This window comes from Danio rerio, chromosome 25, assembly GCF_052040795.2.
Source record: "Danio rerio strain M-AB ecotype USA chromosome 25, GRCz13ab, whole genome shotgun sequence".
Lineage (NCBI taxonomy): Eukaryota > Metazoa > Chordata > Actinopteri > Cypriniformes > Danionidae > Danio > Danio rerio.
Genome location: NC_141045.1, coordinates 37,912,081 through 37,938,484, shown reverse-complemented (window position 1 = coordinate 37,938,484; position 26,404 = coordinate 37,912,081). Strand labels below are relative to the sequence as shown.

The following is a 26,404-nucleotide window of genomic DNA, read 5'->3' as shown; positions in this document are numbered from 1 at the left end:
ACAAAATCTATCAAAATAACTTATGACGGTATAAAAACTAGTACACCCAAATTCATATGTTATAGAAAAATATTAAATGTAGATTTTAAAAAGAGGAAAAATCAAGAGAAGCAAAAATATTAGACAATTTTGTTGAAATTTTGTAGATTTTTTTTTTGCAATATTTTGCTGGAATTTAATTATATTATCTTTCAATTTCTAAGTATGTTCGGTGACTAAAATATTATTTCAATAAATATATCTGTTTAATATATCTGTTTGATTTAAAAGCACCAAAATACACTGCCTAAATTCACTGAAAAATGAATAAAAATACTTATTTTCAAAATGGGATGTAGTCAATTATGCTGAGCACTGTATAATAATACTCTCTTGCATATCTCTGATTGGGTTGCAGTTATCTGAGCTTCAGTGCTGTGTCATGTTCAACAAGCACACATTGTATTCTGTCCTGAAGGGTAAATCACAGTATCTTAAATCAAAATACAAGCTATGTTAACACTACATGTTCAGTCCAGCTGTCTGCACAATACAGTTGCTTAATTATCAATGATTCAGACAGGCTTTAATAACATTTACAAGGCTGTCACACACTTTTAAAGCACAATAACATTTAACAGGAGCTTATATGAAAAAAAACGGGAATACTTTCAGCCTGATGACCAAAGAAATACAGAGAAAAACGAGTGTTTTCTGCGTTCAAGATGGGAGGCTTGAGATTTTATGACTGTAGTAATATTTCAAAGCTTTCATGAGCTATTTTTAACACTTAAAGAGAAACCACAGACTGCACTGTGCAGACAGATCATAAAACTCAAAAACACTCCTCAAAACTATTTATTAAAATATATATTATTATTATTATTATTATTTAGCTTGGTATTATGCATAATTTTAATGTTATACACAATAAAAGTATATGTTATCATTATGTATGCATTTATATAAACACAAATGAACATTTTCACGTATAGAATATACACTTACCCTCCAGAAAGCTGTCGGTTGTTCAGCAGGAGACTCTCGAGTGCAGTGAATTCATGCTTTTGTCAAGCCCAGACTGTTTGCAGTGACACTGAGCCTCGAATGTCTGACAGTCATTGCGGCTCTCCGTTCAAAACAGACTCACATTTGCGCGAACTCACCGCCTCCCTCAATGGGACGAGCCTCAGGGGCGAGAGTTATTTAAGAGGTGATTAAACTTTAAAGACCAAAATATATATTCTAAAAATCCAAAATAAACTCAATGAAAGTAATTTATTTGTAAAATAAGAATCAGAGACGCGACTAGTCTGTGTGAATATTGACGATACCCACTGAGGGAGAAAATTTATTTAAAATGTAATTAAACTTCAAAAAGACATTTCTATAACATATACAATGCTAAAAAACATGCTTTCAATGAAAATGACTATTTGTAAAGCACAGGAAACCTTTTTGTACTGCGTAAAAACTACTCATTTTAAACTGTGCAGTGATTGAAGCGCAAACGCTACTTTTATTTTGAAATACTGTTAGGAAGCGGTGACGTCGTGCTCGTCTTCCACCAATAGCAAATGAAGAGCGAGGCGCTCTGGCTGAATTCGGAGTGAACTGCGCATGCGCTGTTGTTTACACACTGAGCTGCTGCAGCGGAGCGTCTGATGGAGGCAGTTTTGAGGCACCTGAACAACATTTTGGAGCTGCTAGCCGTGTCCCGAACTGACCGCGTGCGCGAATGGGACCGTCCCACCACACAGCGGGCGTTTAAGTGGGCTGAATACTGCGAGCAGCTGCACTCCCGATACCAGTCCAACCCTACGGTGCGCTCCAGGCTGGAGTCCGGTCTGACAGACACCAACCGGCGCCTGCGGGAAACATTTCCGTCCTACAGTCCGGTGGAGTTCTCCGAGCTGGCGCAGTGTCAACACAAGCTGATCGTGTATTTACTCAGAAACCCTTCCTCGCCGCATTTTATAATAGAAATGCTTTTTCCTGATCAAAACAGTCCCTCACAGGAGCTCCTGGCGCCTCAGAACAGCCTCGTTACACGCAAATCCGCGTTCAGTCTGTTGTGCTGCACTGTCAACACGACTAGTAGTTACTATGGGTTACAAACTGAGCCGGAAGTAAGAGGCAAACTCCTCGGGAAACTTTTAAACTCGATACTAGCTCGTCCTGGTAATGAGGAGCACGCGAAATGCTTGCTGGATTCGGTTCGTTGTGACAGCGCGGGAAAAGTGGACGGTTTTTATGACGTCATCGCGGGAGCACTGCTTTGCAGTAGTGATGAATCTCAGCGCTTCATTATCACATGGCTGAAAGAGAGTGATGGGGGGTTGAACACATTCTGCACGGTTATTTCCCCTGAGGTGTGTGCAGTCATTTCCCGACAGTCTCCGGAGTTTAGGAAGCTCTACTGGGGTGCTTTGAAACAGTGGGCGTCTTGTTTGGAGTATGACGTCACTAAGAGCGTGTGGGTGACGTCAGAGGGAGCGGTGAGCTTTGATGTGCTGGCTGATCGATTGAGGGATTTAATAAATTCAGGAGAGAGCTTAAAGGAGGAGACTGAGACTGCGCTTAAAGCGCTCACACTGCAGGATGGAGACTTCAGTGTTAAAGGCGTCAGTGTGTGGACTGATCTAACTCTTCAGCTGAAAATCTGACAGATTGAATAATTCAGTTTAATTAGTTGCTTAGTAATAAATTGTGTCAGTGAAATTATTTTATTTATGGTTAAAATATGCTTTGTTTTATTTCGTCATCATTAAGAGGATTTCTTCATCAATCCACAGGTCAATAGGTTTTATATTATTATTATTTTCGGATTTTTTTAAAATAAATATAAATTATTAGAGTCCTATTGATATTTTTATTGTTGAGAAAGTCATCTCTTGTATTGTCATATTCCCGGATCTCCTGGCCGACAGGAGGCGCCAGCGCTCTTTTCACCAACACTCCTCTGCTTTACATGATATTCATGTTTTATAGAAGTGGACTAAATAATAAAGCTTTTAAACAGGTTTTGTTAGTGTTGTTTGTTATGCTTTAAGTATCTTTATTTTATTTACAACAACAGAAAAAAAGCAGTTCAATCATATGTGCCTCTCTACCTTTACTCTTGAGGTGAACAATATCAGAGACGCCATCTTAAAGATCCTATAAATATAATACATTAAATAAATGCATGTGTACACAGTCTGTCTATCTATCTATCTATCTATCTATCTATCTATCTATCTATCTATCTATCTATCTATCTATCTATCTATCTATCTATCTATCTATCTATCTATTAATAGCATTCAAATAGTGTCTTATATTCAGTGAAATGTCTGTTGAATCTACTAATACACTAATGGACCATCAAAATAAATAGTGTTGCCTATCTATTTTATATTTAAATATAAACAAACATTTCCCCAAATTAATGCATGCGTGTTTATTTACATATAGCCTACATAATAAATGTGCACAGTACACACACATAAATTGACAAAGCAAACTTTTATTTTGACAGTACTTATAATATGTATGTTTTGCAGCTTTGTATGCAAATATATAGCCCAAAATAAATAAATTCTGAGGAAAATAAGCCACAATTATGAGCTTATATTTGTAGCTCTAAAATAAATATTGAAAAGCGTGTGATATTAATAAAAATAGTTAAGAATTGTGAAATGCATTTTTTGGAATGCAAAACAAATACAGTGAGAACAGATAAATAGCACAGCAATTCAGAAAAAAGGGGAAATAATTTTGTATTCTGAGAAAGAAAAAAAATCACAGTCGCTAAACATATGAAACTATAAATTGCAATTGTAAGCAATGCATTTATAATTCTGAGAAAATTAAACTCAGAATTGATATGAAATCAGAATCAGCCTGTGGAAACAGCACTTGCAGCACTTTACAGAAAAACAGAGATGCATCTCCTAATTTTAAAAACAATAGCAATGGCAAATTATGAAATTAAAATAAATATAAATAAAACAAAAATTCAGAGAAAAAAATGCAAGATGTAGGTTAGATTAACTTAAAAACTATTTTATTTTATAAAGGTTGAAGTCAAAATGATTCGCCATCCTGTGAATTATATTTTATTTTCAAATGTTTCCCAAACGATGTTGAACAGATTCAGGAATTTTCCACAGTACTTCCTCTAATATTTTTTCTTCTGGAGAAAGTCTTATTTGTTTTATTTCAGCCAGAATAAAAGCGGTTCTTAACATTAAACCCATGTTAAGGTCAATATTATTAGCCCCCTTCAGCAATATTAGTTTTGGATTGTCTCCAGAACAAACCACTGTTATACAATGACTTGCCAAATTACCCTCACTTTACCCTAGTGAAGCCTTTAAATGTCACTTTAAGCTGAACACTAGTGTCTTGAAGAATATCTAGTCTAATATTATAGATAATCGATTCTAGAACATACAAAGCTGGTATCAGAGATAGATATTGTAGTATTGATCTGCACATCACTATTTTATGGTGTAAAAAGGACCCAAAAACGGCAGAAAATTTCTACAATGCATTATTTATTGCCCTTAATCCAGACCAAATGTACCAAACCACAGATGACTATTACCCTTAAACTATTATGTTTAGAAATGTATTTAAAAATTGGGCTTATAATTCTGACTTAAACTGTATATAGGATGAATATATCCCATAGTGGACACAGACCGCCATTGCAGTTCAGCTCTAATGTTTAATTAATAAATGCACATCGCCTGTTCATTAAAGAGAAGCGGTGCGGGGCTGCGTGACAGATGGTGGCATCAGCGTCACCGTGGCAACGCTTGGCATTAAGCACAGGTCTGCATGAGGAACAGGGGAGGAGGAGGCAGCGAACGCGTGCGCCTCTTAAATTGGTCCCCGGGGAGCCGCAGACGCGTGCTTTCATATGTCTGTCACATTAGAGCTGATCTGCAGTCTGCATGGGCCCGGGTCACTCCACGTTCACTGATTTACGAGGTCACTTGAGGATGTAGAAAAACTCACAATCAGACCTCATCGCTTACCGCTCTATCTCAGATCTCCACAGCGTTTGCTTTTCACTCGGGCTCTGTTTGCCTATTAAGTGGACACTGATTTTGAATCCTGATATATCTGTCTTTATACAACAGTTCCGTCTGGTTCTCGAATCTGATTGGCTGAAAGCCGTGGGATATTAAAGTCTTATCAGCACTCGCAGAGCCTCTTCACCCTTGTGTATTACTCCGCCCACACTAGGACTAAAGAGGAACTGAACAACTCACCACAGTCTGACAAATATTGCAGCTGTTGGACAACATGATGTACTCTGAGGCTGTTTTAGTGGAGAATGTACAGTAGCTGTTTAGATTTTAACTATGCAGTTTATTTATAAGGATAGTGCCTATTTTAAATATTCATAATTACATAATAAGTCCTCAGGGGAGGAAAAACTCAACGTAAATTTCGAACTGCAGCTGAAGAAATCATTATAAATCAGGTAAGTGACATTCTAAGTCGATCTGTATGTTGTACTGCTGTATTTATATCACAGTAATCTGCTAGTGTTTGCTTTGCTTTGACTATTTTGGGGTTAATTATTGTGATCTCCTGATTGCAACAGAAAAAAAACTGGAAAATCTCTGTAGACTGATGGCATTTCATGCTGTTCAGCCCTTTAATCTTGAAATTTGAGCAAAATCAGCTGTTTTGCCATCATTTTAGACATTACGCTAGAGAATCATTCAAACACTAGCTCTGAAGTAATGTTGCTGAATGAGCAAAGGTTTCTGCTATTCTGACGAGCTGCAGATGTGAATGAACGGTGGAAGAAAGTAGTTCCTCTTACAAAAGGGTTTTAGAGACTCTTCATGTTTAATTTATATATATATATATATATATATATATATATATATATATATATATATATATATATATATATATATATATATATATATATATATATATCAGCTGCAAGTCTGAGGCATTACACAGCGGATACCCTTCCAGCTGCAACCCAGCACTGGGAAACATCCATACACTCTCAGTCACACTCATACACTCAGGCCCATTTAGTTCATCAATTCCCCTATACCCACGCCAACAGACCTAGCCGGGACTCGAACCAGCGACCTTCTTGCTGTGAGGTGGCAGTGCTAACCACTAAGCAGCCATGTCGCTGCACAAGTAATTTGTGAATGATATTTAAAGGAAGGTTTCAAAAGGCTAAACGTTTTTTACATCTCTCCTACATCGTTTATCTGGGATCTAAATTGCACACACGGTCGTTTCTCTCCGTTCTGAAGACGCTGTGGTTTCTTTGACAGCAGACAAATAGTTCTTCATTTTTCCCCTCATCCGTGTCTCCTTGGAAACAAAGAAAATGTGTTTTCTCAGCTCAAATATGCACTGAGAAAGCAGCAGGCGATGCTGAGAAAACACAACCGTTTCCACAGTGAATAATCAGAGGTGAGACTTCTTCCCGAGCGCGGTAATTCATTATGAACTTTCTGTTTTAAAATGAACAGAAAAAGCAGTCATTATTCTACCACAATATGCACATTTTCCCGCCCGTCTCATTATGCAGGACGTAACGCAGGAATGTCTTTGATGATGTCATTGATTTCACCTCTCCGTCATGATGCTCGTTTCCTATGCACGTCTTGATCATTTTAATTTAGCATGCCGCTAATTCTTTTGCTTTTAGGCCTTCGTTTGAACATGCAATGAAATCATTCGATGGGGTTCGACAAGAATCAGTGTAATTCAAGATTGCATGCTGTTTATGTAAAAGATAACTTGTTGTGTTACAGTGGCATACACGTTTCTTCCAATCAGAAACAAAAGATATTTATTTTGCGTAGTCAGAAATGAATGTAATATGAAGCTTAATTGCTGTTGGGACACAATTTTTAAAAGTATATCTGTTTTTTGGGGTTATATCTATCTCCCCTTGCCTACTGATTGCCATTTTTTGAATTTTGCCCCCATCATATAATCTTCCAAAAATACAATCTGATTGCATAGCCTTTATTGTGCTCCAAGCCAATCGACTAATATTGCTTAGGTGGAAGGATCAGAAACATCAAACATCAACACAGTAGATCCGTGATCCGTGATGTTGGAAAAAATTAGACTGTCTGGCGCAGGTCTGGCGCATAGTTTAGCTCCAACTTCCTCCAACACGCCTGCCTGGAAGTCTAGTATACCTACAAAGAACTTAATTAGCTGGTTCAGGTGTGTTTAATTGGGGTTGGAACTAAAATATGCAGGACACCACAGCCCTGGACCGAGTTCAGACACCACTGATCTGAGGTTTATCAAACCAGTTTAAGAAAATTTGGGACCCATTTAGGAAACATATACAAGATCATGTTTTATTGTCAAACATAGACCGAGTCCTTGTTCCAGCAAATTGATTCTTTTTCTTTTCAAGTCCAAAGTAGAGTGTATTGTGTGATTGTGCAATTGTAGTTTTTGTGAAAAGGTAACATTTACCTTATTTTGTTGGTATATATATTTTTCTCATTGGATGCACTTAAGTTGATATTATTTATACTTTTTTGAAAAAAAAAAAAAAATATATATATATATATATATATATATATATATATATATATATATATATTTATGTATAGTATGCATGCCAGTAGGAGGCACAAAGTGCACATTCATGGCTATCCGCTTGTTAAGTGGTGACGTGTTTGTGACGTATGTAATACTGTTTCCGGGTCCAAGCCGCCATTCATTGGAGTGGAGAAATCACTTGTTTATGATCATGTTTTATTCCTATCACACATTAAAGTTAATTTTATTTAAAATCGTAATGTACACAACAATCTCTGGGCTTGCTGCATAACAAATACCAAGATTTTACAATTTATAAAAAAATGTATCACTTTCTGGCCATCGGATATTAGGCATGGACATATATATTGCGATCGTGATTTTCGAAAGCATTAAATCGCTTTGTAAACGTTTATTATTACCATTTCATGAGTTTCCCCATTCAGTTGAACAGAGCGCTTGGACCCGGAAGCCGCTTCGCGTGACGTCACACTTAACAAGTGGATAGTTACTTACTGCCATTATTGTCAAGTTCTCATTCCCGTTTATTGTCAGCCTGATCTCACGAGAAAACGTAAGTATTTTACATGTTTACGTCAGTTTAGTGGCTAATTCGTATGAGTTCAGTCGTACAAAATTGTACGATTTTGAAAAAGAGGCATGGCACCTAACCCCATTCCTAAACCCAACAATCATTTGGGGATGAGCAAATCGTACTAAATTGTATGAATTAGATTGTACTAATTTATACGAATTAGCCACAAAATCAAAAAGTTACGAATTGGCGTGAGATTGTATTGGACTGAACATATAATATTCATATGCATGACATTTTTTTGTGGTTCACATGAAACATTAAAGGCACAGTATGTCATTTTCACCACTAGAGGGCGCATATTTACAACTAACAAAGCATATTTTGATTACGATAAGACTGAGTGTGGAATCATGGGGGTTGTAGTCTTTATTATATCCTATGGCGGGGGTTTTCAACCTTTTAGAACACATGCCTTCACTTGGACTGTGGGGGAAACCGGAGCACCTGGAGGAAACCCATGCCAACACAGGGAGTACATGCAAACTCCACACAGAAACGCCAACTGACCCAGCTGGGACTCGAACCAGCAACCTACTTTCTGTGAGTGCTAACCACTGAGCCACCATGTCGCCCTTACTAAAATATACTACACCCAATTACTACAACAACAGAATGGTGTTCTCCTCATATGAAGGCACACCTTCATTATCTGTACTCCTCACAGACGCGTGTGAGCCGGTGTGAGTTTGTGCTGTGGGCAGGGTGGTGACAGCACCAATGAGGACACGCTTTGTTGAACGTGATGAAAAGCACAGCATGGAGAATCTGCAGACAGATGAAGGATATGCTTTTTTCAATGGGGATAAAGGAGTAGGCGCGTGCTGAAGGACAAACACGGTTATTCCTTGTTCGTATTGTTTGTATAGTCCTATGAATACTAAGTAAGGGTGGATCAAGAAATGACGCTTTATCTGATTTGTGGATGTCACTGAACACTTGTAAAGCATTTGTTTTGTGAGTAACAGCAGAATTGCGGGAAGGTTTCAGACAAGCTGCGGTTGGTTTAATTAGCACTGTCGCTCTGTAATATCTGCTGATCAGTTGTTCACGCCTCCATTACTCATGTGTTCGCAGATCTGCACAAGAGCACACAGTGGAGAAACTATCAAAGTGTGGAGCAGATAGAGCACTATTTATGTTGTCGAATGTCCTCCCAAACCAAAATATGGTTGGATAATTTAAGGATGACTTCAGAATGAAAGAAAAAAGACAGATAGAAAGAAAGAAAAAAAAGAAATAAAGAAAGAAAGAAAGAAAGAAAGAAGAAAGAAAAAAAGAAAAAGAAAAAAAGAAAGAAAAACGAAAGAAAGAAAGAAAAAGAAAAAAAGAAAGACAAAAAAGAAAGCAAAAAAGATGAAAGAAAAAAGAAAGAAAGAAAGAAAGATAGAAAGAAAGAAAAAAAGACAAACAGACATAAATAAATAAATAAAGAAAAAAGACGGAAAGAAGGAAAAGGAAAGACAAGAAAGAAAGACAGGAAATAAAGCAAGACAAAGAAAGAAAGAAAGAAAAAAAGAAAGAAAGAAAGAAAGAAAGAAAGAAAGAAATAAAAGGAAAGAGAGAACCAAGAAAGACAAAAAGAAAGAAAGAAAGAAAGAAAGAAAGACAAAAAGAAAGAAAAAAAGACAAAAAGAAAGAAAGAAAGAAAGAAAGAAAGAAAGAAAGAAAGAAAGAAAGAAAGAAAGAAAGAAAAAGACAAACAGACATAAAGAAATAAAGAAAGAAAAAAGACCGAAAGAAGGAAAGAAGGAAAGAAGGAAAAGGAAAGACAAGAAAGAAAGACAGGAAATAAAGCAAGACAAAGAAAGAAAGAAAGAAAAAAAGAAAGAAAGAAAGAAAGAAAGAAATAAATAAAAGGAAAGAAAGAACCAAGAAAGACAAAAAGAAAGAAAGAAAGAAAGAAAGAAAGAAAGAAAGAAAAAGACAAACAGACATAAAGAAATAAAGAAAGAAAAAAGACCGAAAGAAGGAAAGAAGGAAAAGGAAAGACAAGAAAGAAAGACAGGAAATAAAGCAAGACAAAGAAAGAAAGAAAGAAAAAAAGAAAGAAAGAAAGAAAGAAAGAAAGAAAGAAAGAAAGAAATAAAAGGAAAGAGAGAACCAAGAAAGACAAAAAGAAAGAAAGAAAGAAAGAAAGAAAGACAAAAAGAAAGAAAAAAAGACAAAAAGAAAGAAAGAAAGAAAGAAAGAAAGAAAGAAAGAAAGAAAGAAAGAAAGAAAGAAAGAAAGAAAGAAAGAAAAAGACAAACAGACATAAAGAAATAAAGAAAGAAAAAAGACCGAAAGAAGGAAAGAAGGAAAGAAGGAAAAGGAAAGACAAGAAAGAAAGACAGGAAATAAAGCAAGACAAAGAAAGAAAGAAAGAAAAAAAGAAAGAAAGAAAGAAAGAAAGAAATAAATAAAAGGAAAGAAAGAACCAAGAAAGACAAAAAGAAAGAAAGAAAGAAAGAAAGAAAGAAAGAAAAAGACAAACAGACATAAAGAAATAAAGAAAGAAAAAAGACCGAAAGAAGGAAAGAAGGAAAAGGAAAGACAAGAAAGAAAGACAGGAAATAAAGCAAGACAAAGAAAGAAAGAACCAAGAAGGACAAAAAGAAAGAAAGAAAGAAAGAAAGAAAGAATGAGGACAGACAGAAAGAAATAAAGAAAGAAAAAAGACAAAAAGAAGGAAAGAAGGAAAAAGAAAGACAAGAAAGACAGGAAATAAAGCCAGACAAAGAAAGAAAGAAAGAAAGAAAGAAAGAAAGAAAGAAGAGAAGAGAAGAGAAGAGAAGAGAAAAAAAGAAAGAAAGTATAGAGTCTATAATAAAGAAATAAAAAGGAAAGAAAGAACCAAGAAAGACAAAAAGAACAAAAGAAAGAAAGAAAGAAACAAACAAACAAACAAAGATGATAGGAAGAGAGGACAATAGGAAGAAAAATAAGAAGGAAGGATGATAGGTAGATAGGAAAGAAAGAAAGAAAGAAAGAAAGAAAGAAAGAAAGAAAGAAAGAAAGAAAGAAAGAAAGATGGTAAGAAGAAAGAACAAGAAGGAAGGAAGGTAGGAAGGAAAAACTGTAGAAAGAAAGGAAGAAAGAAACAAACAAAGAAAGGAGGGTGTCAGGAAGGAAGAAAGGACGGACAGAAGGAAATGGAAAAAAAGAAGGTAATGAGGAAAAGGTAAAAAGAGGAAAGTCCCTCAAAAATGGAAATTGAATGAAGAACTGAGAACCTTAAAAGAGATGGAAAAAGGAACCAACAAGTAAAAAAAGGTGAATAGAAGACAAAGAGAAAACAATACCAATGGTATCAAAAATAAGAATATGAAGATGCTTAAGGGTAACTGTCAGAAGAAGCAAATGGAATGAGGCAAAGACAACCATACAAGAAACCAGAGGCAGATGACAGTGGAAACAAAGTAAATGAAAGTCAAAAGAAGGAGGGAAGTAAAATGGGGAGGAAGCTTAAGAGAAAACAGACTGAGATCAAGAACACAAATAAGAAGAAGAGGAATGGTGAAAAAAGGAGGAAGCGGGAAAGTGAAGAAAGTGAAAACAGAAGGTGAATGAAAAAAGTGGTAAAGTGAGCAAGGGAACTGGAACAATGAGGGAAAGATGAGGTAACGAGAGCAGAATACAAAAGTGAACCAGAGTGAGAATGGGAACAAGGAGTGGAATAGAGAAAGAGAAGAGGAACCAGGAGGAAGGAATAGGAAAGGAAAAAGAAACCAAAAAAAAAAAAAAAGAAAGAGACAGAAAACAGTAACTATAAACTAAACTAGAACCAGAACACAAGGAGAGAAAGGGAAGAGATGTAAGAAAGTGTGAGGGTAATGGGAAAGGTAATATTGAAAGGAAGGTAGGACAGAAGGACCTTGCCACTTTAAGGCCTCGGATTTCTACAGGCATCGATTATTTTGCGTGCTGTTTCTGCACCCGGTGGCTTGCATCAGCTGTTCCACACATATTTGACAGCAAAAAAATAAATAAAAAACTGCAGAAGAAGTGATCAGAGTTACATGCTCCAGCACCAAGACCGTTGAGACCGTGGTTGCCTAGCAATGTAAAAAGTGCAGTGCACTGCTCTTTTCTAAATTCAAACCAAAACTCATTAAACAAAAACTTGAAGGTACAGAACTGAAAAGTGTGTTCGGTGTAATCAGTGTAATGACACTGGTAGTCATGATTCTCACTGAGTTCTGTATGGCACACTTAGAACCTAACCTGAGGTGGTACTAAAATAAGCGCTAGGTTCTAGGTATGGAGTACAGTGAAAAAGTCCCCCAAAGTGAGCCGCTTTAAACCAAAGCATGCAGTGGAAAACCACCTTAAAGAAACATGGTTATATGAAGGTTTGACTCATACTATATAGACCAACTTTCATTTGTTGCTTGTACATGTCTGTCTTAAAGCACACAGGATGTATTGTCTCTAGGTGAACACATTATTAGCCCCCCTCCTGTGCTATAACAGGATTTCAGAGCAGCTCTCAATCTTTTGTGATATTGCTTTTTGTGTCGCCTCGGTTTCATCAGCAGGCTCGATGCTGTACGGCACTCTCGACAGCTCTGCTGATAGATAACTATATAAATAGATCTCCACATGGACTAGACTGTGTGTTCACAGCAGCTGCTGTTAGTGAGAACATGTGAGGTTTGGTAGGAGTATTTACCACACATTCTGGGGTAATGAAAACAAGAAGTGGGTCAGGTTTGGGAAAGAAAAAAAACGTCATGCATGTAGGGTACTGCTAGTATCTTTGGAGACTAATTCAGCCCCTGCCCTGGCACAGTTGAGCTCAGACCCTGATCAAACCAAACTGCGTCTAGTCAAAATGATCTGGACTAGTTTGTTCGGGTGTCTTTGACTAGGGTTGAAAGGCCCTCCAGAGTCAGATTTGAGAAATCCGGCTATCTTGAAGCGAAGAGAGTATTGTCAAGTTGGGTTTTACCTATAAAACCTCGAAATTGGTCCCCTGCTTGTGACCCATCCAAATGCATACACACACTATAAGTGAGGAGTGAGAGCACAGACACACATACACAGAACAGTGGGCAACTATTGCTTACAGCACCCAAGGAGCAATTAGGGATTAGATGCCTTGCTCAAGTGCGCCATAGGCTGTACTAACACTATGTACAGTTGCCTTGAACCGGGCCGAAGCACGCTTGTCCCCCCTCCCGTCTCCCCCGACGAACCTCACTCAAGTTGCATTTGAGCCTAAGCAAGCTTACGTCATTGATGATGTGCTCTTTAGTTTAAGAAGCGCTCTCCTTCAGCACAGTGGAGATTTCTTTAGTTATATTATTTTAGTTGTTCGGGATGCGGTGACAAACAGCCAAATACTTTGCAGAACAGATCAGCCACTTTTGACACTCATAAACAATCATATCCACAATCAAGTCCTCATGCTGCAGGAATTATGAGGTTATTATGAGGGAAACAGCCCCTAAGAGTCACGTCTTGTCTTCAGGTTCGGGCTCAGATGTACTTTGCAATCACACTACAAGCATACCGTCCATGAGCCCAAGTGAACCGCGTTCTGGCACACCACTTCCAACCGGGCCAGGGCCGGCCAACTGAACCACACCTGAGCCAAAGTCAGAGCTCTCACACTTCTCAAACGATCCGGGAAGTGGGCCTGGGCACGGTTCGAATAGCATAGTGTGAGTGCGCCCTTAGATAAGATGGGAGAGAGTGAGGTTCATTCATGCCCCTCACCATCAAATCCTGCCAGGACCAAGAATCGAACTGGCAACCTTTCTAGTACAAGTTCAATATCCCCAACCATTTGGCCAGTACTAGTTGTTGGCTTCTAAGATCACTACTGTAGAACTTCCAACAAGAATCGATATGGTTATTAATCTGTAAGTTGCTGAGGCTTTTTAGTTTTTGTATGTTGATGTACTTCCAGTTGAAACAAAAAACTGAGTAGGGGGTGTTCTTTCTTTTTGTTCATAACTAACAATAAATGGGGCATGGTTAGGAACAATGTGGCTGAAGCCATCAAGCTGCCAACAAAAGAGAAGGCCCATCACTCCAAATGCAGAAGAAAACGGCCAGACAATACACTATGTTTTTTTCTTGCACAGAATAATTGTTCACCTAAAGCAGGGGTGCCCAGGTGCCTTGCAGATTTTAGCTTTAACTTGCCTCAACACACTAGGGGTGATTGAAAATCGAAATCGATCGAAATTTATGCTCAATTTCGATTATCGAATAAAAAAATAGAATCGTTGATGCTGCCACGCCCCCATGTCACATCAGCTTGGCTTGCCAAGCAGGAAAAAACAGGCTTGTTGAAGTGCTTGTTAAACTGCAGACACAGGAGACCCGTCGACAGAACTTAAACCCTCTCCTCTTTCAATGAAGTCGCCGGTGTGTAAGCATTTTGGATTTCCAGTGAGTTATGTTGACAACGTTCGTGTTGTCGACAAAAAAACACAGTTTTGCAAGCTCTGCTATGTACGTATTACGTACGGTTCGTCCGATAGACAACACCGGCATCGCGATCCTCCGCCCGCCCCCATTGCAAATCCGCTCGCGAAAAGTACACACTCAGGCCCTGTTTACACTGTCTTTGTTTTTAAATGGCATTTTAGAACGACAACGATTTGACATCCACAGTGGCGTGTAGCATTTCTGAGCAGCCCTCCTTCTTCTCTACCTTCTTCTCTATCTTCTTCTCTGAAATTGCACATCACGTGACCACACAGACGCACATACAGCCTTGCACTCGAGACAGCAGGTCCAGGCAGTCAGAGGACTGTTTCAATCTTTCACTCACTTGTACTTAGTCATTTTAGCGAACACCTCAGATACTGTTGGCTGGTTCCTGTTGGTTGTGCGTCTTTTTTACCGACGCCATTATAACGACACAGATCACTGCCTATTCACGAGTCCCGCAGAAAAAGTGATTGACAGGTGGTAATTATGTGTGTAACTTGCCTTTATTCATTTACTGTATGATTTGTTTATGGGTAAAACAAAGACCATGCAGGTCAGGTAGTTTAAACGGTAGGCTACAAATAATTAATTGGTCATTAATTAATTAATTATTCATAATCGAAAATTGAATCGAATCGTGCCTTTAGAATCGAAAATGTAATCGAATCCAGGATTTGGAGGATCGTGACACCCTTAAAACACACCTGCAAGAATGTTACTAAAAAGCCTTGTAAGAGCTTGATTTGCTAGCCCAGGTGTGTCTGATTGGGGTTGGAACTAAACTTTGCAGGACACCGGCCTCAAGACCAAGTTTGGACATCCCTGACCTAAAGCATAGGTCTCAAACTGGATTCCTGAAGAGCCGCAGCTCTGCACAGTTTTGCAATCCTAATCCAACACAGCTGATGCAACTAATCAAGGTATTCAAGACTACTAGAGACTATTAAGCAGGTGTGAGTTGGAGCTGGTTGGAGCTAAACTATGCAGAGCTGTGGCCATCCGGGAATTGAGTTTGAGACCATTAACCTAAAGCAGGGGTGTCCAAACTCAGTCCTGGAGGGCTGGTGTCCTGCAAAGTTTAGTTCCAACACCAATCAGACACAACTGGGCTAGCTAATCAAGCTCTTACTAGACTTTCTAGAAACATCCTTGCAGGTGTGTTGAGGCAAGTTGGAGCTAAAATCTGCAGGACACCGGCCCTCCAGGAACGAGTTTGGACACCCCTGACCTAAAGAATAGCAACGCAAAAATAAACATTGCAAATTTTGATTCCACAAGGACTTTAAAGCGATTCTGTAGTAGGGGAGTCTATAAAATGTATAGTTATTACAGATATTGATTGTTAGAGCTTTGTCCAAAGCTGTTGTAAAATACTTTACAAACCTAAGACAAAACCATTCCACTGTCAGTCTTGACCCATAGAAACCCATTATTTTGTGAAACTTTGCTACATTAATAGAAGAACCCATGACGGTAGCAATTACCCTTGTGCAGCCATTGTTTACAGTGAATTAATATCAGCTAAGGGGCGTTTAGGCACTCCTCTCTGCATCATCCCCCATAGCTGTTGTAAATTCACTGTAAACCACTGCTTCCTAGACGCTTTGCAAGATGATTGCAAGCAATGCACAACTACAGCTTCATTATTTCTCTGGCGACTTTTGATTTCGATTCAGTCCCCAGCCTTCTCATCTCTTTCAGTTTTTTTCCTCTCGCTGGTCTCATCTAAATAACATTTTAATCAAAGGCTGTGTGTGTGCGTGTGTGTGAGAGCTGTAGAATTCATTAAAATCTAAGCTGAGTCTCCCTTTCAGACACATGCACATACATGCACAGATCCCATCTGCTAAGGGTCAGCTCTGAATAGAAGAGTCGGCCCCTGGGGACGTGTTGGCCCTTCCCAGTGTGTGCTTAAGCGGATTTGGCTCCCGCTCTCTCGCTCTCTGTCTGTCTCCCTCTCCCATCTTTCGATGAAAGTCTCCCTCTCCTGTTAATCACTGTCAAAGTGAGAGGTGAGAGGCCTTGAGTCACACCTGAGTCCCAAACCATAGGACAAATATCACAAAGGACATCCTGTTAAATCTCAGAACGCATAGATTTAATGAGGAGCAAATTGAGTTTCTTTCCCGATATCTTCCACTTCTCAGTTTATTCTCCTGAGGAAAAAAAAAGGTTTGAGGTTCTGCCTTAAAGCGTAGAGGATTTTACTCAGGTAGCATTTTTGGGGAATGTGAATCTGTGCACAATACAACTTGTAACGTAAACAAAGAAAAGCAGTAGCGGTAATTTTGATTTCATGGTGACAGTTTCAGTAATTTACCATAACTCCATATTTGAGGTAAGTACCTTCATTTTATCTCCCTAGGAAGGAGGATGAGTGCTAAATAATCAAGCGCTGGTCTATACAGAGCAGATTTGGCAGCACGAGCCAACGCAGAGATGCTTTTTCTAGAGAAAAAAAAAATGCTGTCAAATCCCACAGCATCAGCAGGATCGAACTATTTTAAGATGGTGTGAAGAACAGGGCGGTGGAAGGGGGAGGGGATGTTTCTCAAATACAAGAAGAGTGTTGATAAGTGATGAAATATTCATTTAGTTTCGTGCCTATATTTTTGCACTTCTGCCATACTACCAGACACCAGGCTTTTTTTTGGACTCTTTCACCTCCTAACCTGACAGGTTTCAAGCAGAGAGACGTCAGACGGCATTTGTGTAATCTGCGCAGGAGCGAAACTGAAGGTCCTCTGCCTAGTGTGGGGAGAGTAATTTAAAACCTAATTACATGAATAAATGCCTCAGGGTACCAATAGTTCATAAACATGACCGAGAGAAGCGACTGGCCTGAACATTCATAAGAAGAGAAACTGGTCTTATTTTCCCTACACTCTCAGGAAGGAACAGGAGCTAGAATAAAGGTCACAGGGGCAGTATCTTTTCAAAGGACACATATTTGTACCCAAGGAGTCCAAAGTGGTACCTTAAAGGTGCACATTAGTGCCCAAATGTACCTAAAAAGTACCTTTGAGGTACCACTATGTACCCTTCAGGTACAAATACGCACCTTTTGAAAAGGTACTGCCCCAGTGACAGCTCCTTACCTTTATTTCTGAGAGTGTAGGAGCTTCCTTTGTTATTATGCAGAATTTATATTGATCCGTTGCATTCCTAAAACTTGGTTTTATTTGGTGGTTGGGGGTACACACATTGCCGTTTGGATGATCTTATGATTACTAAAGCATTGCTTGATAGTTCTGAAATGGTTCTAGGAGTATTGCTAGGAGTATTCAGGTTGTGACTTGGAATCGGTAGGTGGTTGCTAAGATAGGGGTTTGCTTAAAAAGGCATTCAGTAATTCGTTAGCAAGCATTAGCATTGCTATGCTAATAGCACAATGTTGTTAGATGCGCTAATGCCACCCATTGATGTGGATCAGCCTGATCATCTCAAGTTTTATGCAAATTACACCAATACACCACTAATTCTAGTTCATCAGCCGTGCATGTACAGATCATGTTGTCTCTACTTGTAAAGCAGGATAACACACGTTCAATAGTCTGAAATTCACCATATAGAAGGACAGAATTTAAGTGAGTCACCACTGACTCATTTTTTTATTTAGTCATTCGTGACTGCAGGTTTAGTTGAGAACATAACGTTAGCCCACAGACTGCTTGAGCAATCCTTACTTCTACCTCTGCTTGACAGGACCCATCTGACGAACCCCCCTTGCAATAACTGTTTAGGGAGAGTTAAGTCTTGTTGGGAGGGGTTCGCTGAAATAATTGTGTTTGGATCCTTGTGTCCCATGAGTCTTGCAGAGGTTTGGTCATTACATACTCATTCTGGATGCTGATTAGAGCCCCAAGGCCCCTAGAGATGCTGGAATACCCTTCAACACCTGCTGCCCCGAGCACAACAATTGATCAAATCCATTTATTACACATACACAAACACACACCCATTACTCTTTGTTTGGTTAAAAGCAAAAGGCTGACTAAATATCCGAATTTTAGCCTATTCTTGTCTAAGTTTTCCATCATAAACAGATTTACGCTGCATATGGAGCATTTGGAGGGGTTTACGCGGATGGGTATCATGTGGGTGTGTTTGTCATGGAGGCAATTGGCGTGACGCGTGTCATCGGTGGGCTGTGGGAAAACACGTTCCGGTCGGCTGGTGACAGCAATGTGTGTCCTGTCACATTAACACACACACATGCCACAGTGGAAACCAGCCCAGGTCATTAAAGTGAGACGGCTCATCCCTTATTTTCAGCCGAGCATGCTGCTTACTGATGCTCATTCAAGAGAGCTGAGCTGAACGACACATGGATGACTTTAAAGATATTTTAGCCAAATGTTTTTAAGTTAAATGCTGTTTAACTTTACGATTTAGAGTCGTTTTTTTTGTTGTTGTTGTTTGTTTAGGAGTCTGCTATTGGTTTAGGTGTTACAAGGCCTGATGTTGAGGATATTTTTTTTTTAAAGTTCTGGTCCTAGTTTTGTAGGGTTTAGTATTGGTTTGCTTCTTTGAGGGTGTTGTAGGGGTCTGATTACAGGGGCCTAGCATTGGTGTTGGATATTTTAGGGTTTGATATTGGCTTGGATCTTGGAAGGTCTGGTATTAGTTTAAACCTTGCAGGGTCTGGTGTTGGTTTGGATCTTGGAAGGTCTGATAGTGGTCTGATTATCAGGGGAATGGCATTGGTAAGGAGCTTTGAAAACCTGGTTTGAGACTTAAAGGATTTTGCTGGGTTTGTTGTTTGTTTGGATCTTGGTCTGGTAGTAGTCTTACTATTTTATTTTTTAATATATAGTCTGGTATTGGATCTTGCAGGGTATGGTATTGGTTTGGATCATGGAGGGTCTAGTAGTGATCTAATTATCGGGGAATTGAATTGGTAAGAAGCTTGGATGACCCGGTATTGGTTTTGGGCTTGGGGGATCTGGTGTTGGTTTGGGTCTTGGAATATCTTGTTTGGTCTAGTCTAAGGGGGTCTGGTATTGGTGGTGTGGAAGTTAGAGGGTCTGGTAGTGGTTTGATTATGCAAACATTGCTTTAATTTTGGCAGTGGAGAATCTTATTTGTTGAGGCCCGCCCTGGTATTGGTAGTAGTCTAATATTGTTGGATCTGGTTTTGGTCTGAGTCTTGGGGGGTCTGGTAGTGACCGGATTTTGGGGGATTTGTTTTTGGTTTGGGTCTTGGGGGGTCTAGTATTGGTCTGATCATGAGGGCATAGCTATTGACTGGGTCTTGAATGTTCTAGTAGTGGTCTAATATTTTGAGGTCGGCTTTTGGTTTAGGTCTGGGTCTTGGAGGATCTGGAAGTGATCTGATTTTGTGGGTTCTGTTTTTGGTTTGGGTCTTAGTTGTCTAGTAATGGTCTGTATATGGGGTATGGTGATTAAATGGGTCTTCAATGTTTTAGTAGTGGTTCAATATTGTAGGGCCTGGGTTTGGATTAGGTCTGGGTCTTGGAGGATCTGGTAGTGATCTTATTTTAGAGGTTCTGTTTTTGGTTTGGCTCTTGGGGGGTCTGGTAGTGTTCTGATTATGAGGGTACGGATATTGATTGGGTCTTGAATGTTCTAGTAGTGGTTTGATAATGTGGAGTCTGGTTTTGGTCTGGGTCTTGGAGGATCTGCAGTGATCTGATTTTGGGAGTTCTGATTTTGGTTTGGCTCTTGGGGTTCTGATAGTGGTCTGATTATGAGGGTATGGATATTGATTGGGTCTTGAATGTTCTAGTAGTGGTTTGATAATGTGGGGTCTGGTTTTGGTCTGGGTCTTGGTGGATCTGCAGTGGTCTGATTTTGGGAGTTCTGATTTTGGTTTGGCTCTTGGGGTTCTGATAGTGGTCTGATTATGAGGGTATGGATATTGATTGGGTCTTGAATGTTCTAGTAGTGGTTTGATAATGTGGAGTCTGGTTTTGGTCTGGGTCTTGGAGGATCTGCAGTGATCTGATTTTGGGAGTTCTGATTTTGGTTTGGCTCTTGGGGTTCTGATAGTGGTCTGATTATGAGGGTATGGATATTGATTGGGTCTTGAATGTTCTAGTAGTGGTTTGATAATGTGGGGTCTGGTTTTGGTCTGGGTCTTGGTGGATCTGCAGTGGTCTGATTTTGGGAGTTCTGATTTTGGTTTGGCTCTTGAGAGGTCTGGTAGTGGTCTGATTATGAGGGTATGGATATTGATGGGTTCTTGAATGTTCTAGTAGTAATTTGATAATGTAGGGTCTGGTTTTGGTCTGGGTCTTGGAGGATCTGCAGTGATCTGATTTCGGGAGTTCTGATTTTGGTTCGGCTCTTGGGGGGTTCTGATAAAGGTCTGATTATGAGGATATGGATATTGATTGGATCTTGAATGTTTCAGTATTAGTCTAATATTGTGGAGTCTGGTTTTGGTTTAAGTATGAGTCTTGGAGGACTAGTAGTTGTCTGATTATGGGGGTAAGGATATTGATTTGGGCATTAAAGTAGAGTTCTGTTTTTGCAGGGTCCAGTATTGGTTTGGGGCTTGAAGGATCTTTAATTCTGTTTTTTACTTTCATGCCAAATAACAAATAAAAGACCAGCATTCTCAGCAGTCTGCAGGGGCTTTAAGTGGTATTGATTAGTGATTTGTTACCATCTAATTTCCTGGTGGTCATTTATCTCATTGTAGGTCATTCCCCTTAATCACTATTGTAATGAGTCAAATCAATAGACTCTGACTACATTCAAGTTTTCACACTTTGAAAAGTATTTGGTACATAATCAATGCACTGTATGCTATAGGTAGCATGATGCAACGTCACATTGACTGATATTTTTAAGATGAAGACTTACAAAGTCAAAAGATCTTCACAAACAGAGACACAACAATTTCAAATCAATGCCCAGGATGATTTTAATGACTATATCATGCAAAAATAATCATCACACTCTATAAAGAACATCAACTCTTATCTTTTCGAAACCAGAAAATTGCCTCTAAATTTTGGTCCACCGTTCGCAAAAAATCAAAGACATAATGAGAATGTCTTGATTTTAATAATTGTATATAAAATTACACTTAGTGAGCAATTCATACAGTAACACTTTTTGACATCAACAAATCGCTCGGTTTGACACAACAATAGAATATAACAATCACTTGTGCACTTCAGTCTCAGGCAAGAGGCCATGAAAAGAGCTTTAGGTCTGTGATATTATTCATCACAAAAATACACAAACTTAGAAAACATCTAGCGGAGTTTCAGAACAACTTAAAGCATGGCTCAGATTCCAAACCTCTGGAAATGTCTATCTTCTGATCAGAACAAACGTGAGCTGATTCTGATGTTTCAGTAAGACGTTCGCAAACATTCAAATGACTCGGTAAACTAGACACAATGCGTTGAATGACTCAGATGTTAAATATAACAAGATTGCTGATGTTATTAGGAAATTATTGCAGTACAGGATCTGTTTCAATTTTTTTATGCATCATTATTGTTATTATTCTCTTTTTGATCAAGGAACATTTTAAGACTTTGACACATCTTAGATTACTGCTGGTTAACTAAGCACAACACACTTGTTGGTGTCATGAATGGAGGATCAGAGCGAATCTCACAAAAGCATTTGCAAGCAACATTTAAATTTTTTTTTTAAATAAAAAAGCATTAGGATAATAAATATTTTTGTAGATTTACTTTTTTAGTGCAGGATCTGTTTAATATAGATAATGTTAAATGTATTCGATAATATAAATCATATAATTTAATCATTTGTAATTATTAAATCAATATAAATATTTTCCTTTTTTGGCATTAGAGTTGAATTTATCTTAAAAAAACTCATTGTTTTTACAGTTTTAACTCTTTTTTTTTTACCATTACAGTTCTGAATGGTCCTTTAAAGGCTCAATTATCCTCATTCAGGGTGAAATAGCACCTGTTTCTGACAGGTTTTGTGAGATTATCTCAAGAACACTTTACATCAGCTTTGCATGGCGACAATTAAATACATTCATGATGATGATCAGTAGATTCTTATTCAGGAATCAATCATCCAACCCACACTCATTCTGGGTACGTAGCCCTATATACATTTCTTGAGAGCGCCAAATACCTCCCAGGAGCTACGTTTTTTCCAGGGCGCTGTGTACGCATTTTGAGATCTCAAATTTCTTTTGAGATTGACATTCGTGCCTGCTCTTCCCGCATAAATCCACCAGAGGCTGCTGACGACTGACTGACTGACTGACTGACCCACCCTCCTCCTTCCCAGGAGCTACGTCTTTTTCAGTTTTTGTTTTTCGCGAATCTGCCAGAAGCCGCTGTGTGCGCTTTTTAAGATCTTAAATTTCTCTTGCGATTGACATTCATGCAAAAATCCACCAGACGTTGCTAACGACTCACTGACTGACTGACCAATTGACTGACCCACCCTCCTCCTTTCCAGGAGCTACGTTTTTTTGCAGTTTTTGCTTTTTTGGGAATCCACCAGAAGCCGATGTGTATGCTTTTCGAAATCTCAAATTGCTCTTGCTACTGCCATTCGCGCCTGATTTTCTCGCGTAAATCCACCAGAGGCCACTGTCGACTGACTGACCGACTGATTGACCCATCGACTGACCCACCCTCCTCCTTCCGGGGAGCTACGTTTTGTTGCAGTTTTTGCTTTTTCGGGAATCCACCAGAGGCTGCTGTGTACGCTTTCTCTTGTGATTGCTATTCGTGCCTACTCTTCTCGATTAAATCCACCAGAGGCCGCTGTCAACTGACTGACTGATTGACCGATCAACTGACCCACCCTACTCCTTTCCAGGAGCTACATTATTTTGCATTCTTTGTTTTCGCGAATCTGCCAGAGGCCGATGCGTTCGCTTTACGAGATCTCAAATTTCACTCGCAGATTAACCCTAAACCCAACCCACAGTGTTTTCAAAATCAATCCATAAAAAGCCCTCATGGCAGCCTGATTTTTATCACATTTTCAGATTTTACCACATTCTCAGTTATTTACTTGTTCATTTAATTTTTGGGCTTTTTTTATGTTTTACCTGCTTTCTGGAATTGTTCTTCGAACCCAGTTATCATGGTCAACTCCGCTCTGCATCTCAGATCCTCTAATGTACATGGTAAGCCACTGAGCAAACTGGTAACAGCGGAAAAGCCATCCACATGGAGGTAAGCGCGAAAATGAACGTCGTCGTATCACCCCATAGCTTTCATTTTAAAGATGAAATTGGTCCCTACATACTCCTGGGTACATAATTTGCGATCTCCAGAAATGTATACAGGGCTACTTTTTCAGAATGAGCCTATGTTGCAACCATCATAATATACACCCCAAATGAACAGCCAATGAGGGTTTCTATGATAAACATGGCCCAATAAACAGTAAGCACAGATATCACTGACCCAGCTTCACAACAGTCTCACAGAAACGGTAAATCCATGTCAAAACACATACTTAAAGATAGAAATTACGCTTTTTCTTGGTTTTTTTCTTTCAAATAACGACATGTCAGTGCATTCAAAGTGTCTTAAAAAAACAAAAACGCCTGGTTCGTCATCACACATGTCGGCTAAAATGGAACATTTGAAATGAAGACCAGCTTAATACCACTTAAAATACAGGACTGTATTGCCAAGCACACAACTCGAATGTAATGTCGATGAAACTAGCCGAAGGAAATCTATACAAGATTGCACTTTATAAAGTTCTCAAGTGTACTTTAGGACGTTTTCAACATTTAAAGGTTCATCAATATAGTTCACACACTTTAACACACATGTCAGTATTCAGATATAGCGGTTGTGTTTTGCAAATTTTGTGCTATTTTAGATTCCCCCTGCACCAAACGGTTATTTGACGTCTACCTTCTAGTTTTAAGTCCCAAATAAAGGGACTGATTAATATAAAGTGTAATATAGTACACGTACATAATGATAAACAGCAATCGTTCTTATATCGTAATTCAATAACCCAAATGTTTGCATATTTTTCATAAGGTCAATGGCGAGAGCTCTGTAAACCAGAGGGAAACACTTGTTTCTTTTCAACAAAACGACGACGCTAATCTAAACTACTCTAATTGGGCTTTGACTAATTAGACTCATCTACTACAGCCGAAGACGCAAAAACTCAACAGAACTAGTCTAAACCTGCAGAAACAGCCAAGACCTGTGCTTTGATTACAGATGTCTGTGCTATTAAATATTGTCATTTGATTACACGTTGTAAACCACAGTACTTTTTTTTTAGAAACATCGACTGATTTATATTCTTTATATAATCCTAAATATCGCTTTGTTTATTCATAAATAGCTGTGTGCTCTAATTGATATCTTTGAATAGATTTCTTTTCTCTTAAATATCTTCTCTTCAGATTGGATAAAGGCTATGTTTTTTTTCTCTATCCACCTTTTTCCATATGTGATCACTGCGTTTTAAATTATGAGTTGCACTTCCTGTTTGGGGAACTTCCTTTTATAAGAAATGAAATTAATTATTATGTATAATGAGGTCGCACTGCAAATTATCCATATATATAGTAGGTCTGCACAATATATTGTTTTAGCATCATTATCACAATGTGCGAATCTGCAGAAGTCACATTTCAAGCCATTTCAAGTGAATTTAAACCATTTAGATGCAAGAGATTAAAAAGTTAGATTATTTTAAGTATTTATACAATGAAGACTATAGTGTGTTATTTGATTATTGAATTTCTGTGCCTCAATACTGTTAGATTGCACCGGCAACCATTAATTGTAAGCACTATCATAATATTCCAATATCGAGCAGCCTTATTACATAGTGAAATCTGAGTTTGGCTCTGTGTTTTTTTTTTATCTGTCATGAAAGTAATGTTACGCTTCATATTTTAACGTAGCATTAACATCACAAGCATTTCTGATTGCCAAAGCTCTTTTGAGTTCATTAATACAAAGTCTTCTGGCAATCTTGCTTTAAAAAGGCTCGTTTTGAGAATTTCGTTGTTTTTCATTACCCTGCAGGCACAGGATGTCAACATGACGTCATATTGATGCTGTACCCCAACGTTGTGGGGACGTTGGATTTTGTTTAGAGGTGAAAATCGAGTTGACGTCAGAACCCAACTTCGGGCCGACGTCAATGTCTTGACGTCACCTTGACGTTGTGAGGACGTTACCATTATGACATCTATCAGACGTTGGATTTTGGTCAATTTCCAACTCAACCTAAAATCAACCAAATATCAACGTAATTTGATGTCATTATTGAACGTCTAAATAACGTTGTCCTTAGATGCTGGCTAGATATTGAATGTTGATCACCTGACGTCACAACCTAAATCTAACCTGATATTAACGTCTTATGATGTTGTGTGCCTGCTGGGTAGCTACGTTTCCATCCACCTGTTTTTATGCTCATTTTGAATATGCGCATAAAAATTGGTTAATGGAAACACTATAATGCGCATACATTTTGAAAATGCACATAAAAAAACATATGCGCATAACTGAGTAGGATAAACGTTTTATTTGATAAGAAAAGATGCGCATAAACTGCAATGGAAACACTTTTACAGAACAAATTCCAGTATGTGCATTAAAAAAAAAAGTCATGTGATTTTGTTTATTTGATGATAAAAATTTGTATGAATGGACAAACCAGCAGGCTGAGCACACTGTAGATAATAGCAAACGTGAAGGGGGCGGGGCACGTCAGACCCTAGAAAGGATCTGATTGGTCAGAAGATTTGAAGAGAAAACTGAAGTTTGAGGTGACGTGAAAAAAAAAATCATTAATCTATTTTGTCGGAAGTGGCAAGCTGCAAGCTTTACATGTTTATATCAGTTTTATATCTTTTAAACATGAATTTTGTCATTGTTTTGT

The 26,404-nt window shown here is 38.5% G+C and overlaps 3 protein-coding genes and 1 long non-coding RNA gene across 6 annotated transcripts in view; 2 read left to right on the top strand and 2 right to left on the bottom strand.

Annotated features, from left to right (window-relative positions):
- Positions 1 to 2,204, bottom strand: part of gas2a (growth arrest-specific 2a) — a 51,689-nt gene extending 49,485 nt beyond the window's left edge. For all 3 annotated transcript variants that reach the window (XR_015526809.1, XR_015526810.1, XM_087312670.1), the window contains exon 1: positions 988 to 2,204. The gene's annotated coding sequence lies outside the window, so the exon portion shown is untranslated. The remainder of the gene's footprint in view (positions 1 to 987) is intronic.
- The window catches only part of ano5a (anoctamin 5a), an 805,725-nt gene that overhangs the window by 697,307 nt on the left and 82,014 nt on the right, over positions 1 to 26,404 (bottom strand). The window lies entirely within an intron of this gene.
- On the top strand, positions 1,600 to 3,002 carry fancf (FA complementation group F). The gene has a single exon (NM_001045234.3). The coding sequence runs from the start codon at positions 1,644 to 1,646 to the stop codon at positions 2,643 to 2,645; it is 1,002 nt and encodes a 333-aa protein (NP_001038699.3). The 5' UTR covers positions 1,600 to 1,643; the 3' UTR covers positions 2,646 to 3,002.
- Positions 19,668 to 22,061, top strand: LOC141381030 (uncharacterized). The gene is made up of 3 exons (XR_015526874.1): positions 19,668 to 19,852; positions 20,015 to 20,576; positions 20,891 to 22,061. It is a non-coding gene; the product is annotated as an uncharacterized LOC141381030 (long non-coding RNA).